This window comes from Marmota marmota, unplaced genomic scaffold (assembly GCF_001458135.2).
Source record: "Marmota marmota marmota unplaced genomic scaffold, marMar, whole genome shotgun sequence".
Taxonomy (NCBI): domain Eukaryota; kingdom Metazoa; phylum Chordata; class Mammalia; order Rodentia; family Sciuridae; genus Marmota; species Marmota marmota.
Genome location: NW_026000068.1, coordinates 24,680,816 through 24,694,861, shown reverse-complemented (window position 1 = coordinate 24,694,861; position 14,046 = coordinate 24,680,816). Strand labels below are relative to the sequence as shown.

General features: G+C 43.5%; 1 protein-coding gene across 5 annotated transcripts in view; it reads right to left on the bottom strand.

Annotated features, from left to right (window-relative positions):
• The window catches only part of Ak5 (adenylate kinase 5), a 251,263-nt gene that overhangs the window by 17,604 nt on the left and 219,613 nt on the right, over positions 1 to 14,046 (bottom strand). For 4 of the 5 annotated variants that reach the window (XM_015490534.2, XM_048814098.1, XM_048814099.1 and 1 more), the window contains exons 11-13: positions 13,654 to 13,817; positions 11,435 to 11,551; positions 56 to 247 (exon numbers count right to left, since the gene is read on the bottom strand). In XM_015490534.2, the coding sequence (XP_015346020.1) occupies positions 56 to 247; positions 11,435 to 11,551; positions 13,654 to 13,817 (473 nt within the window). The remainder of the gene's footprint in view (positions 1 to 55; positions 248 to 11,434; positions 11,552 to 13,653; positions 13,818 to 14,046) is intronic. The other variant, XM_048814101.1, reaches the window with a different exon arrangement.

The following is a 14,046-nucleotide window of genomic DNA, read 5'->3' as shown; positions in this document are numbered from 1 at the left end:
GAAAAGGGGCAAATGGCTCATTTTGGGGGTCGGGGGAGGGCGTGAAATGACTCACCTTCCGTAGTTGTGTTTTCGTCTCATAGTAGGCGATCACAGGAATGGATGCTCTGTAGTAGGTTTCCAGACGCTTGGCGATGGTCTTGGAGGCGTCGTCCATGCGCGGGCTGCTCTGGCTCCTTTGGAGCAGACGGTTGGTCATGGTGTCTGCCGAGCAGTCCATGCAGATCACCAAGTGTGGGTCTCTGATCTGAGGTGGATGGAGCAGAGCACAGATCGTCAGAAGTTCCACTCTGCTGATGTCCTGAGAGGCTTGGGGCCCTCATCTCTTTCATTTCTTGGCCTTCTGGGTCCTCTCAAGAGCCCAGAATGATATCAAGGCACAGCAGGGATTAGACTTCAGGGTTCCTCATTTCCGGGTCAGTCCCTTTCTGTATGCTGTCTAAGAGCTGTTTCTTGTCCTCAGCTTTAAGATCATGGCACACAATGCCGGGATAATATGTTCCCCACTGCAGACAGTCTGCCTTCACACTGAAGGGGTGGGGTGGGGTGTGATATTTGCTCCTATGAGGAACCTTCCCTGACCTTCTGAGTCAGTGATAATCACTTCCCTTCTCCATACCACCATTACAACTTCTTCTAGCCACCAGTAGATACTGTGTGGGGGTGAAGGGAGCATAATGGCTGAGCATGCAAAGATTGGAGTCAGGCTGTTTAGGGCCAAATCCTGGTACGGTGATTTATCTCCAAGATGGACTTGATTAATTCCTTACCTTGCTTTACTTGTAAGCTATTCCTTTATTGATATGTAAAGTCTATTCCTCTACCCCTTGAAGCTTTATTGATATTCCTCTACCCTCTGAGCTGATTTATAACTGTTTTGACCAACAGAATATAATGGTATAATGCCACATACTATTATATAGATTCTAAGGAATTTTGTGATTTCTGCTTGGTTTTGTGGAATACTTGCTGTAGGGGAAGTCAGCAACCATCTCAGTGTCTATCTACCTTGTCACTGCCAAGTGGTGAGGTCCCAGCTAGCTATGTGGAGAGGCCACATGGGCAGAGATGCCAGCTAACCCCCAGCCCCATCCTCAGCCCCAGACATGCACACCCAGCCTTGGCCACTGCCTGACTGCTGTGATGTTAGGGACCCCACATGAGAACTTGCCAGCTGAGCCCATCAAACTTCAGAGCCATGAGCAATAATAACTAGCTGTTCTATTAAACCACTAGACTTTATGATTCACTAAAGTGTCACCTAATGTCTTTGCATCTTGAATTTCTCATTTGTACAATAAGGGTGGTCATAAGATTGTTGTGAAGATTAAAGAAAATGAAGGTAATGTAAGTACACTGCTTGGCATATAGCAAATAGTAAGCACAAAGCTTAGCTATTATGCTTATTTCCACTAGTGAGGTCTGATCTTAGTGGGTAGGGGCTAAGAAACCTGTTTCCTGTCCAAATTCTTGCACATAAAAGGAGATTATGTTTAAATGAATGACTAATGATAATATAATCTGTAACTTGAACTTCTCCATTTCCCCATCTCTCTCTCTCTGTGTCTTTCTTTTGCACTGGGGATTGAACTCAGGGGTGCTCTACCACTGAGCTACATCCCTGGTCCTTTATACTTTGAGACAGGGTCTTGCTAAATTGCCCAGGCTGGCCTTGAATTTTCCATACTTCTCCCTTAACCTCCCAGGTCTCTGAATTACAGGCATGTGTCACCATGCCCGGCTCCCTATTCTCTTAACGGATCTGTTTCTGGTGTCTCTGGATTATACCATATATGACTCCACAACTCACCCCAACCTCAATGGATCAAAAGAAGCCATTGCTCCCCTGATTTGGCCATGCCCAGGCTGTGAGTGAATGCAGGCTTGTCACTTCCCTACAGAAAGTACCTGGAGTCGGGCAGGAAGAAAGCTGGGGCACAGGAAGACTTTTAGGACACACAGAGAAACATGAGCTGCCACAAGGGTTTTATCCACACTCACCCCTGAGGGTGGAAGGTCCTTTAAGGAGCAGAGTGGAGAAATTCTCCAAAATGTACAAGAATGAAACAAGCCTCTGGAGCATGTCATATTTTTCTGTCTGTAGTATTGGAAGGGAAAAATGAGCATTTGAACAGCAAGAAAGGCTGGGTGAGAGTTGGGGAGAAAATGATCCCTGTTCACCAGCAGAGGGCGAGTGTGGGAGGCAGTCCGCAGTTCAGTCACAGAGGTCTCCCTGAAACAGTTCCTGTGTGGGTCCCTTTCAGGCCATTCTTGGGGGCTGGAAAGACAATTCTGGAATCATTCAGGCACAAAGAGAGATTATGTGTATCTAAGTGGGAGCTGGCATTAATGACCCTCTGGACTAAAATAAGTGCTGGGTAAAGAGGCTGCTTTGATTCTTAAGTGTGGTGGGTGGATCATCAGCATATAATTAGGGGGCTTGTTAGAAGCAGTCTCAGGCCCAGCACCTGACCGAGACCCGTAGGTGATGCTTCACAGCCTGAGAGTTTGAGAAGCTGCCCTACCCAGCCATTTCCTTGGGCTAAAACTCTGGGGCTTGACCTCTCTTTCCTGTAATCAGTGCTCTCTTCTGCACAAAGCGGTCAAGCCATCACATTCCATTTGAAAGGGACCCGCGCCACATTTTAATTTTATTACTAAAATCTTTGAAATGTTTTGTTTTTTCAAGATGCTTTAATATGTAACTTTACAAAGTCCATTGGAGTATTTCTCTGGCTGCTAGTTATGCCTTTTGTCCACCACACCGTGGTTTACCACTAACATCAAGTGGGCAAGAGAACAGAGAACTCCGCCCTTGTCTGTACGAAGGCCCTGATACCATCACCCTGCCTGCTTCCCTGGAATTCTGTCACCACATCTTTGGATTCTTCATTGCCTTTGGTATCAGGGACCCTCCACTGGAGCCCAAATGTCCTTCAAAGGTGTAAGGATTCAGCTTGAACTGATTGCAGCTACTTTGAGTCGTAACTCCCATGGTGGCCTCTGAGTCACCCTGGTCACTTTTCTTTATGTAGTCTCCCAGCATTCTATAAATAAACAAAACCACTGAAGAGGTATGCAGCACTTAAACCAGACCCTGGCCTTTTTCTTTCATATTAGCTGAAGATTAGCCAGGTACATTCTGGTTTGGATGCAGCCATTTTATAGGCCCTGTCTTCCTGACCCAAATCATGGGGATCCACCTGGTTTTACCGGTACTTGGGACCATACTTCTGCAGTAAGTCCCTAGGAAATTGTAGTCTGTGTAGTCCTGGATCTCTCTGCCTCTTTGGTGCTTTGGGGCCGATTCCCGTTGACTGGGATCTGGTGTTCTAGAACAGAAGGCTATTGGGATCCTCTAACAACATTTCAGCAGCTGAATGGACTCAGCTAAGGGCTTTAGAGACAACCATCTCTAGACCCATTAGCACCCCTGCTGGGAGGTATTACTATCTCCACTTTAAGTCGTGGAAATGGGAGCTCCAAAGAGTTAATTTGCTTAATGTCAGTAAGAACTAGTTAATGACAGGCCTGAGCCACCTGCATTTACCTCAAAAGCCTTGTAACTTCACCCTTGTGAAGAGCCAGGGCTTTCAGAATAGGCCTCAGGCAAGATGCTCTGTGGGCACACAGAGGCAGGAGAAGAAGATGGGATGGAGGGAAAGGAAGTGGGGACTTGGCATGCATGGTGTTGCCTATTTTTCAGAATCTGGCTCTCACTGCCTTTTGATATTCAATTGGGATCAGCACTTGTCCTTGTACTCCTCAGTGGGCTTGGAACAATGGTTTGGCCTTGGTAATCCCAGCAAGTGGAGGGAGGGATGTTTGCCTGCTCTCCTCTGACCCCCACCTCAGTTTTCCTCCAGTGGAGTGGGATTACAGGTTAGGCCATGTTTACCAATGGGCAGGAACTCTCCATGCACCTAGGAACTCTCTTCTGTGGAGAACAACTCTCTGACCCAAATGGTTTCTTCATGTTTTTTAAAAAAATAATTTTTGTGTCAATTTTATTGAGGTACAATTAACATACAGTAAGATTTGCCAATTATTATTATTATTATTTGTGTGTGGGGGGGGTGCTGGGGACTGAACCCAGAGGTCTTGTTCATGCGAGGCAAGCACTCTATCAACTGAGCTACATCCCCAGCCCAGTTCTTTCATTTTACAATGAATTTAACCCTAGTTTCTGCCTCTCAGGAGTATAGTGAGGGTAAATGAGTTCATGCATGTAAAGTGTCTATGTCAAACACTACATAATTGGGGGCTAACATTATTTGATGTAGGCCTTTGCAACATATATATCCTTTGAGCTGTAAAATCCCATTGGTCAGATTTGGGTTTAGCCAGAGTCAGAAGCCCCACTTTGGCTTTTAGCCTGAGGTGCAGGCTCCAGCATGCTTACTTACATCCCCACAATGACTGACAACAAAGCCACAAAAACCATTTCTGTGATTCCCACTCAGAGGTACAGCCCCTTGGGGAACCTCCCTGAGGAAGGAATCTCTGGGTCATTCCCATATGTCTGAAGGACACTGCCCTAGAGGAAACGCTCCCCTTCCATTGCCCACCATCTCTTCGACCCCCGACACCACCATCACACAGACAAATATTCTGCAGTGAACAGAAGTCAGAAGAGTGGGAGAATCTCAAGTAGAAAATCCAAAGTGGCTCTCAAGGCTCCCCACAATCACAAGCAACTGGACCCAAGCAACTACACAGTCCCTTGGCTAGACTCAAAGTTTCTGTTAAGAGACTACAGCTTAGATTACATATGTGAACAAAACTAATGTTTCTGCCCATGAAGTCCAATGGGAGTGAGGAGTAGTCAGGCAGAGGGACAGTAATGCCATCATTCACACACCCAGGAATATCATGTTCATGTTCCAGCTAAAGACAGAATTGTAGCTCAGTCTCCTGGGAGAGAAGAACCCAGAGCAGGCCTCCGCCTTTTACTTTCAATACCTATGTGTTCAGCTTGGCTGTTGTTAGCAGGGGATGGAGTTACAACAGGAAAGTGTTTCAGTTTCCCCCCAGGCAGCCAGACTAAGTGCACAGCCTTCTTAGAGACGATAATCTATAAAATGGGGGTAATGACACCTACTGAATAGGATCATTAAGGATTAATCAAATGGTATATGTAAAGCATTTGGTTCAGTATGTTGTAAGTGTTCAAAAAATAATGGCTATTATTCTTATATTTTGTATGATTTTAACTATATAACAATGGCAGAACAAAGACTGGAAGAACATACATCAAAATGTTAATCGGTGGTTAATTATTCTTTGTTTTATAGTTTTGCATATTGTTTCATATTCATATGATTTTTAATTTTTATTATTTTTTATTAGAGCTCTATAGTTACATACAGTAGTTGGGTTCCTCCCAATAAACTCATACACACATGGAATTCAATTTCAGCTCATGATCCTCCCTTTCCTTCTGGTCGTTCCTCCCTTCCCCCACTCTCCTTTCTCTACTAGACTTCCTTTTGCATATATATATATATATATATATATATATATATATATATTTGATTGGTTCTCTTTACTTGTGCATAAAGGTGAAATTTCCTGTGTCATATTTATATATGCACAAAACATGATTTTTATATGATTAAGAAAGTTTTACTAGGGATTGAAGTTGGGTTGCTTTACCACTGAGCTACATCCAAAGCCCTTTCTATTTCTAGTTTTTATTTTGAAACAGGGTCTTGCTAAGTTGCTGAAGCTGGCTTCAAACTTGTGTTCCTCCTGCTTTCACCTGCCAAGTTTCTGGGATTACAGGTATGCACCACCACACCCAGCCACATTATTTTTATTTCTATAGCTGGAAAAAATATTATTTAATTTTAACAATTAATTGAATATCATGCTCAGGTTTATAAATGGAAAAAGGCACTTTTCAAGGACTCCATCCCCATCTTTCCAATACTCACTGACGGATTGATTTTCAACCTACATTTATTTTCATCCTACTTCATAGAAAAGGAAATGGAGATCTGCAAAGTTAAGTGACTTGCCTGTGGGTCAGTGAGTTGCCAAGCCAGGCTCTGAGTACAGGCCTGTTAGACCAAAGCCATTGTAAGTAGGTTCTCACTGGGAAGGTGATCAGAAAGCCCAGCTCTGCCTTCACATCCCTTCTGTCCCTTCTCTCACACGCTTCCCCAGCATATCATACTGGAAAGTGAAGGCACAGATTGTTGATTTAGTGGGGGAAAAGGAGCCTGGGGTGTGTGTGTGTGTGTGTGTGTGTGTATGTGTGTGTGTGTGTGTGAGCCTCAGGGATAGAAGATAGGAAGGTAATAGAGAAAGCACACACAGACTTGAGTTTGTTTTATCTTTCACTATGTCATATACAGTTAGCTAAGTCCTCAAAGGACCTCGCATCTCCGCTATAGCTATGCAAATATGTCAGTCTAATTAACTGAGCTGGATTTTCTCAGAATACAAATGGTTTGCATCAATCTCTGTGACTGCAGAAAGGCTGGTGAGGCTGCTTCTGTAGTCTGTTTGAAACCACTTACAGACCTGATTGGGCTTCAAATGCAGTTGTAGACCTGATGCATGGACAAGAAACCCTCACTCTGCTCTCTGCCAAGCTGATTACTCTGCAACTTTGGAGAAAATCAATTGTCTATATTTATCATTGCCAAATTGCAAATTAATTTCTTGCCTGTAATTTGGAGGAGGCTGTCCAAACGATGGGCCCCTGCAGGACATAAAAATGTCTACAGGAGCTCCTTCTGTTTGTAGGTTCTTTGTTTTTCTGGTCAGGATTAAAGCACCTGCGCACCACCCAACTGTGGAGAGCCATGTTCTCCTATGTCCTGCTTAACTGATATAATCTTCTAAAGTCATTGTATCTGGGGACTAACCAGTGTCACTCTTGATCTTTGTAAGCTCCTCCCAGCAGTAAAAGACTGTCTTCGTAGTTCAGTAGTGAAACGGGATGCTTGTATGTTTTTTGGAAATGATATCATGAAGTTTTGCATTGGTTGAAACTGTCTAGTCTCAGGCTGGTGACTCTCTCACCTTTAGTGCCAGTTAGGTTTCTTTTCTCCCACATCCTGAAATGTGTCTGAATGGGGTCCCAATGGGAGGAGGGTTTCGCTTTACTTTAGAAAGGATTGCATGGATGATCTCAATTTCTATGTAGCCAAAGTCTGGGAGCAGAACAATTGGCGACAAAGAGCCCTGAACGCTTCATTGGGCTGTAAGCCATAGAGGGAGAGGTCATGAAGTAGAGATTTTAAGGTTTGTATGAAGTGTGGTTAAAAAATGAGTGATCCTAAACTGGATAATACTTGGCTGAAGAGGAAGTTGAGTGACTTGCCCAGGTCATACTAATATTTGGCAGAGGTAAAATTCCATATTTTCTGAGTCCAGACCTTATGAGTGATGTGCTTCAAAGATGTAACCTTACATGGATCCCAACAGTGCTGTTACCGCTCAGAATGATTTAGAAGACCATCGGTCTAAGTTCTGGGATTTGCCTCTGGATCTAGTTTTAAAAGCTTCAAAAGAAGGACAGGATGATAATTTTGTGTTGTTTGCACCCAGTAGCTGAAGGAGAGGAGAGACTGACTATGTTTTTTATCCTTAACAGTTTGAGGGTTTCAAACAAATAGTTTACTACCTCTGAGAGCAATTTGCAAAGACTTCTATTTCCCAGCATTTCAAAGCAAGTGCATGACTTGTCCTGACTTCCCGGGGCTCTCTCAGACTCCTCTGACCTTAAGTTCACAGAGAAAATGTGAAATCCCCTGGTAGGGTACTCTTCACCCTAAAGCCTGGACCCTGCAGCAGTTGGAAGGCATCTTCTCTTGCATGTGTTTCCACATTGTCAATCCCTTGACTACTGGACCACATTGTCCTTGCCTCTGGAGACCCCTCAAACCCCAAGCCTTACACAGGCTCTGCTTCTAAAGTGGTATAGGAAAAATACCCCTGTTCTTCATTAAATTGTTCACAGCCTGCTTCTACCTCTCACTGCTCCTGCTTTCTAGCTATCATGAAGTAGGCAGCTTTGTTCTCCCACATCCTACCCACCATGCTGTTCTGCCTTACCACAGGCCTAGAATCAATGGAGCCAAGCGACCACAGACTGAAATCTATAAAACTGTGAGCTGAAATAAATCTTTCCTCCTTTAAGTTGACTTTCTCAGGTATTTTGTAATAGCAATGGAAAGCTGACTAACAGGCAAGAAAAGTAAAAATAGGTAAGTTAGACTACTTCAAAATTGAAAACTTCTATGCAAAAGGGCACAATCAAAAGAGTGAAACTGGGGAAAATATGTGCAAAGTCTTAAATCTGATAAAGAGTTAATATCTATAATATATAAAGAACTCCTATAACAGCTGGGCATGGTGGTGTACACCTGGAATCCCAGAGACTCAGGAGGACGAGGAAAGGAGGATCACGGGTTCAAGGTCAGCCTCAGCAACTTAGTGAGACCCTGTCTCAAAACTAAAAAAAATAAAAATAAAAAAATAAAAATGTGGCTCAGTGGTTAAGCATCCCTGGGTTCAATCCCTGCTAACAAAACAAAAACAAAAACAGAACAAAACAAAACAAAAAAACCTCTATAACATAACAATAAAGGCAAACAACCTGATTCAAAAATGGGTAAAGAATAGTTCTCCAAAGAAGATATGCAAATGGCCAGAAAGCCCACGAAAAGAAAAGATGCTCAATATCACTAATCATTGGGGGAAATGCAAATCAAAACCTCAATGAGATACCATCTCATATCCATGATGGACAAGATGGCTACCATCAAACAAACAAAGGAACAAAAAACCCCAGAAAATAACAAGTGTGGGTGAGGAGAGGAGAAATTATTATTTTTCATTATGTAAAGTGATGCAGCCACCTTGGCTGGCAATATGTCTATACACAGATAGTGTGGCAGTTCTTCAAAAATTAAAAATAAAATTACCATATGATCAATCAATTCCACTTGTGGGAATACACAAAAGAAATGAAAGTTGGAACCTGGACAAATATTTGTGCACACATAGTCAAAGCATCATTAATTACATTAGCCAAAAGTTGGAAGCCACCCAAATCGCCACAGAAGGATGATAAACAAACAGAACATGGTATATTCACTGGTAGGTAGTTCAGACTTGGTTGGATCTGGGTACTCAGATTTGTCCAATGATGGTCTTACTCTCTCCCTCCTTTAGCTTTTTTTCCATTCATGTTGGCCTCATTTTCTTCCTATTCTAGTCTTATATTCTACCATCCAAGGGACCTCACAATAAAGTATTTCTGTTCCCAACAGGTCCAGCAAAAGTCCCAGAGCTGAGCTTCATTATCCTGGATTAGGTTGTGAGCCTATCACAGAACCATTTACTATGGCCAATGGGACGTTATTCAACCTGGAAAAGGGAGGAGAGTCTAACATGTACTCCAAGAAGAATGAACCTTGAGGACATTTTGCTAAGTGAAACAAACCAGTCACAAGGGGATAAATCTACTACTTCTACTTATAGGGGGAAGCTAGAGTAGTCAAATTTACAGACAGGAAGTAGAATGGTGGTTTCCAGGGGTTGTGTGTGTTGGGGGGGACGGGAGAGGGAAGGGGGAAACTCTGTTTAATGAGTATGGAGTTTCAGTTTAGCAGGATGAAAGAGTTCTGGAGATGATGAACAACACTAGGAATGTAGTTGGTTCCAGTGAATGATATACTTTAAAATGGCCAAGATGGTAAAATTTTATGATGTATATTTTGCCATAATTATAAAAAGCAGAACAATTCTCCCAATTCCATTTTGTCAAAAACTAGTCAGTGTATAATGAGGCTTGCACTTTTAAAGTGATTTATTTTGTGAAAAGAAGCTCATTAGAATTCTGGTGCATGAGGGTCCCCCACTAAGGACTGCCCAGAATCTATCTAGTCATAAGGCTCCACTACACAAAACTACTTTCCCGGCCCTCCCCAACCTATGCCTGCCTTCACCAGCTGGACCTGAAGAATTTTCTTTGATTCTGGTTGCAAGTAGGAAATTCAGGGGAAGGTGGATAGTTGAGATACCATGTAGGGAAGCTACATAAAATAGGGTCAGAGAGAGCTCAAAATAAATCCCAGGAGACATGTAAGCACAAATCGCCTTAATCAATGCTGCAGTGTTAGAGGAGGTTACGGGTGGTTCTCTCCAAATCTTTCCTATCAGCAGTTGTCATTTACTAGAAAGTTGTCATCTGCTGTGTGATCATGGACAAGTCATTAAACTTCTCTGGGCTTAATTCATTACCTTTAATAATAGGACAATAACCCCATCTATCTAAAAAGGTTATTTCTAAAACCATCAAATGAAAGAATGCATTTGAAAATATTGTAAAACTATTCTAAGGAGATAATTATGTAGGTATGGATTTTGCTGGCACAAGCCTGTAATCCCAGCACTAAGGCAGGAGGCTTAAAAGTTTGAGGCCACCTTCAGCAACTTAGTGAGACTCTGTCTCAAAATAAAAAAAATAAAAAGGGCTGGGATGTAGTTCAGTGGCAAAGTGCCCCTGGGTTCAATCCCCAGTAGTAAATAAGTAAATAAATAAATTTAAATATGAGTTTCTTGTAGGTTCTAACTGGAACAATTGTACCCTTCTTGCCTGGACTTTGTAAAGTTACCGGCAATGCATATACTGTGTAGCATAGGACCCAGCTCAGAGTCGGTTCAATGCCTGGCAGCTGGGATGGTATTTACCATTCCTATGGGAGTGTCCCTGACCCACCACCATCTTTAGTAGGAGAGTGTAGGAGTAGGGGAGCTTGGATGATGGGAGATGGAGCTGTGTGTATTTTTGATTCTGCCTGACTGGCATCCATTCCCCTGTCTTCTTGTGTAAGGGTACCCCTACTTTTCCTGTGGTAATTTGCTTTTTCTTGCTCAGTCTATGTGGCTCAGGTGTGGTGCCCCCATCCCCTCCTGGCTGAGGTCCTCCACAATGGGTCAGCGCCTTCCCTCACCTTTCCCTTGGCCATAGTAAACGGCTCTCTGATCGATCTAATCCAGGATAACAAAACTTTTGCTGGAACCTCTGGGAAACAGAAACACTTTTGTGTGAAGTCGCTTAGATGGTAGGATATGAGACTAGAACAGGAAGAAAACGAGGCCAACACAAATGGGAAAAAAATACGAGAGAGAGAGAGGGAAAGAGAGAGCGAAAGACCATTGAAATCTGAATACCCAGATCCAGCCAAGTCTGAACTGCTACTGGGCATTTTAGTTATTTAAGTCAGTAGACCCCCTCCCTACGCCCTCCCACCGCTTTCTTTTTTTTGGCCAGTTTGAGTTGAGTTTTTGCCATTCAAAATGGAAAGGTTGATTAACGTAATTGGGAAAGGAACAGACTTTGAATTTACTCCTCAACCGAAATGATGATGTCCCCTGTTTTTCTTCTTGAATGATCCCCATCACCACAGCTCACCCTGCGTCCGAACTCTTGCCCTTGCTTCACTTCCCGAGGGTAGCCGTCAATCAAGAAGCCCTTGGTGTTGCTGAGGCTGGCCACCATAGCCTCCTTCAGGAGCTCCAGAACGATGCCCTGGAGCAGGGAGAGAATGGTCAGACCCGAGATGAACAGCCCTAGAATTCCCAGAGTCTCCTTCAGTCATCCCACTGAAGGAGGGAGGAAGGTTCAGACAAGATCAACTGTAGACAGCAACATCCCATATTTTATCAATTCCTAGTCTCACTCCCTGTACACATATTTTAATGTCTATTAAATGGGTACGTATCTTAAAATCAGTGTGTTGGGTCATAGCATAATGGTTAGCTTTTTTTTTTCCCCTTTCTTTTTCTAGTGCATTCTTACTTTTATATTCAACTCGGGGGTCTTAAAACAATGATATCTTAGAGTACATGAACTATAGTAGCCCTACTTCAAATGGCAGCACTCTCCGCATTAGGAAATCATGGTAATTTAAAACTAGACCAAATATGGAATAAAATATATTTCACTGTTAATTTTTTTTGGGGGGGAGGTACAGGGGATTGCACTCAGGTGCACTCGACCACTGAGCCACATCCCCAGCCCTATTTTTTGTATTTTATTTAGATACAGGGTCTCACTGAGTTGTTTTAGTGCCTCGCTTTTTGTTGAGGCTGGCTTTGAACTCGCGATCCTCCTGTCTCAGCCTCCCGAGCTGCTGGGATTACAGGCATGCGCCGCCACACCTGGCTCACTGTTCATTTTTTCCAGTACATATTTTATACAACTTGACATGCACCAACTTGAAAAGACTTTCCGTAGATGTGACTAGCATTTTCCAGCGATATCATTTTCTCCATTCAAAATCTGTATCTAATTAGTGCTTATGGGCCATAAGGGAGGAGTTTGGGGGAAAAGTACAGGAAAAATGCACTCAGCTGCCTTCTGAGGAGGCAGAGGCATTCCCTGCTGCCTGGCCTTTGGCAGGGCATGGGGAATGTAGGCATCTAAGTGTAGTCAGAATCCTCCCTAGATAATTATGAATAACTAACTCCTCATGAAGTTTATAGTCTAATGGGGAAGACAGACAATAAATACATGATAGTGAGCTAAAGATAACTTCCAGGCACAAATTAAAGCAAGACAAAGAGAAAAGCAAGCTGGAGATGCTATTTTAGATGGGATGGTCAGGGAAAGCCTCTTTGATCAGTTGTGACATTTGCAGAGATCTGAATTAAAAGAGCAAACTGTGTGAATATATAAAGGAGGAGCCCTTGGGGCTGAGAGAAGACCTGTGCAAAGACCCTGGGGCAAGAACAGCCTGAGCTATGGGAGGAACAACTTGGAGGCCAGGGGCTGGTGGCAGCAGGTAAGGTGGGGGTGGGCCATAACAGTGGAGAGTAGCTGGAGGCCAGAGCTATGGGCAGGACCCTGGGTTTGAAGGTTCTGAGGAAAGGAACAGCTAATTTGATAAACGTTTTTTTAAAAAAAATCACTTTGGTTTCTGTAGAAAAGAATCGATGGCGGGGAAAGAGTGAGTGGTTGCAAGGGGGTCATCTAGGGCCAGCTGCAAGGGTCTACTTTTCTTTCATGAGGACCATGCCGGCTTCCAGGTGGTAAAGACTCCAGCTGGTGGAGGAGGACATGGCAAACTTTATACAATAGGGACTGCATTGTACAAGCCCAAAGTACAGAGCCCAGCAAGGAACATAGTATGCAAGAACGGATTTTTTTTTTCTTTTTTTGCCATGGCATCTGGCTTCTCAGAGATGAATAGTAATTCAAAAAGAAAAAAAAAAAGATAGAAAGAAGGGACATTTTTACTTAAATTCCACAAGGAAGACACCAAATGTTAAGATAATGTTATTACACTCGCTAGAATTAGACCAAAAGGTTATTTTCTGTTTTGGGGGAGGTTTTTAATTCTAGGCTGAACACAACCACATTTACCGCTGTTGTGAAGATTTTTAACTCTTAAGTGGGGCCTGGATTTGGGGGAAAGTATGAGCCAGGGTAACAATTTGGGGGCTGGTGAAGCAAACACAGAGAGGCAAGTGGATTGTCTGCATAGACCTGCCTGCCTCTGGATTGTTAGAGAGAGAAAACAGCTGCTGTCTGTCCCTCTGGGTTTCTTTGTTGTGGCAGCTCAAACTCCCCCCAACAGGTCCCAGCACCTCTGCCACCAAGGAAGGCAGAAGTTTCCTGATATTGCTTACCGAGGGCACCAGGTCGCCACGTTCCATGATGTCTCTGATCAATTTGCTTCTTTCAGATGTTGATGCCAGTTCTTTACGCAGGAGCTCACCAGTTGAGAGGTGTGTGAATCCATATTTTTCCACCAGTTTTTCACACTGTGTGCCTTTGCCAGAGCCAGGGCCACCTTGAAAAAAAAGTTATATGTCAGATATACATCCCAAGTCTGGTGCCTCCCTTGTGTCTGTGGCCACCACGGTGGGCAAGCCTCAGTGCTTCACTCACCAAGTATGTGCTGAGGACTTGGGATGAAGCAGGAGTTGTGCTGGGCGCCATGGATTCAAATGGAGAGTATAGTATAGTCCTCAGCCTTAAAGAGCTCCTGGTCCGTGGAGGGGGCAGGTACTAGTGACAAG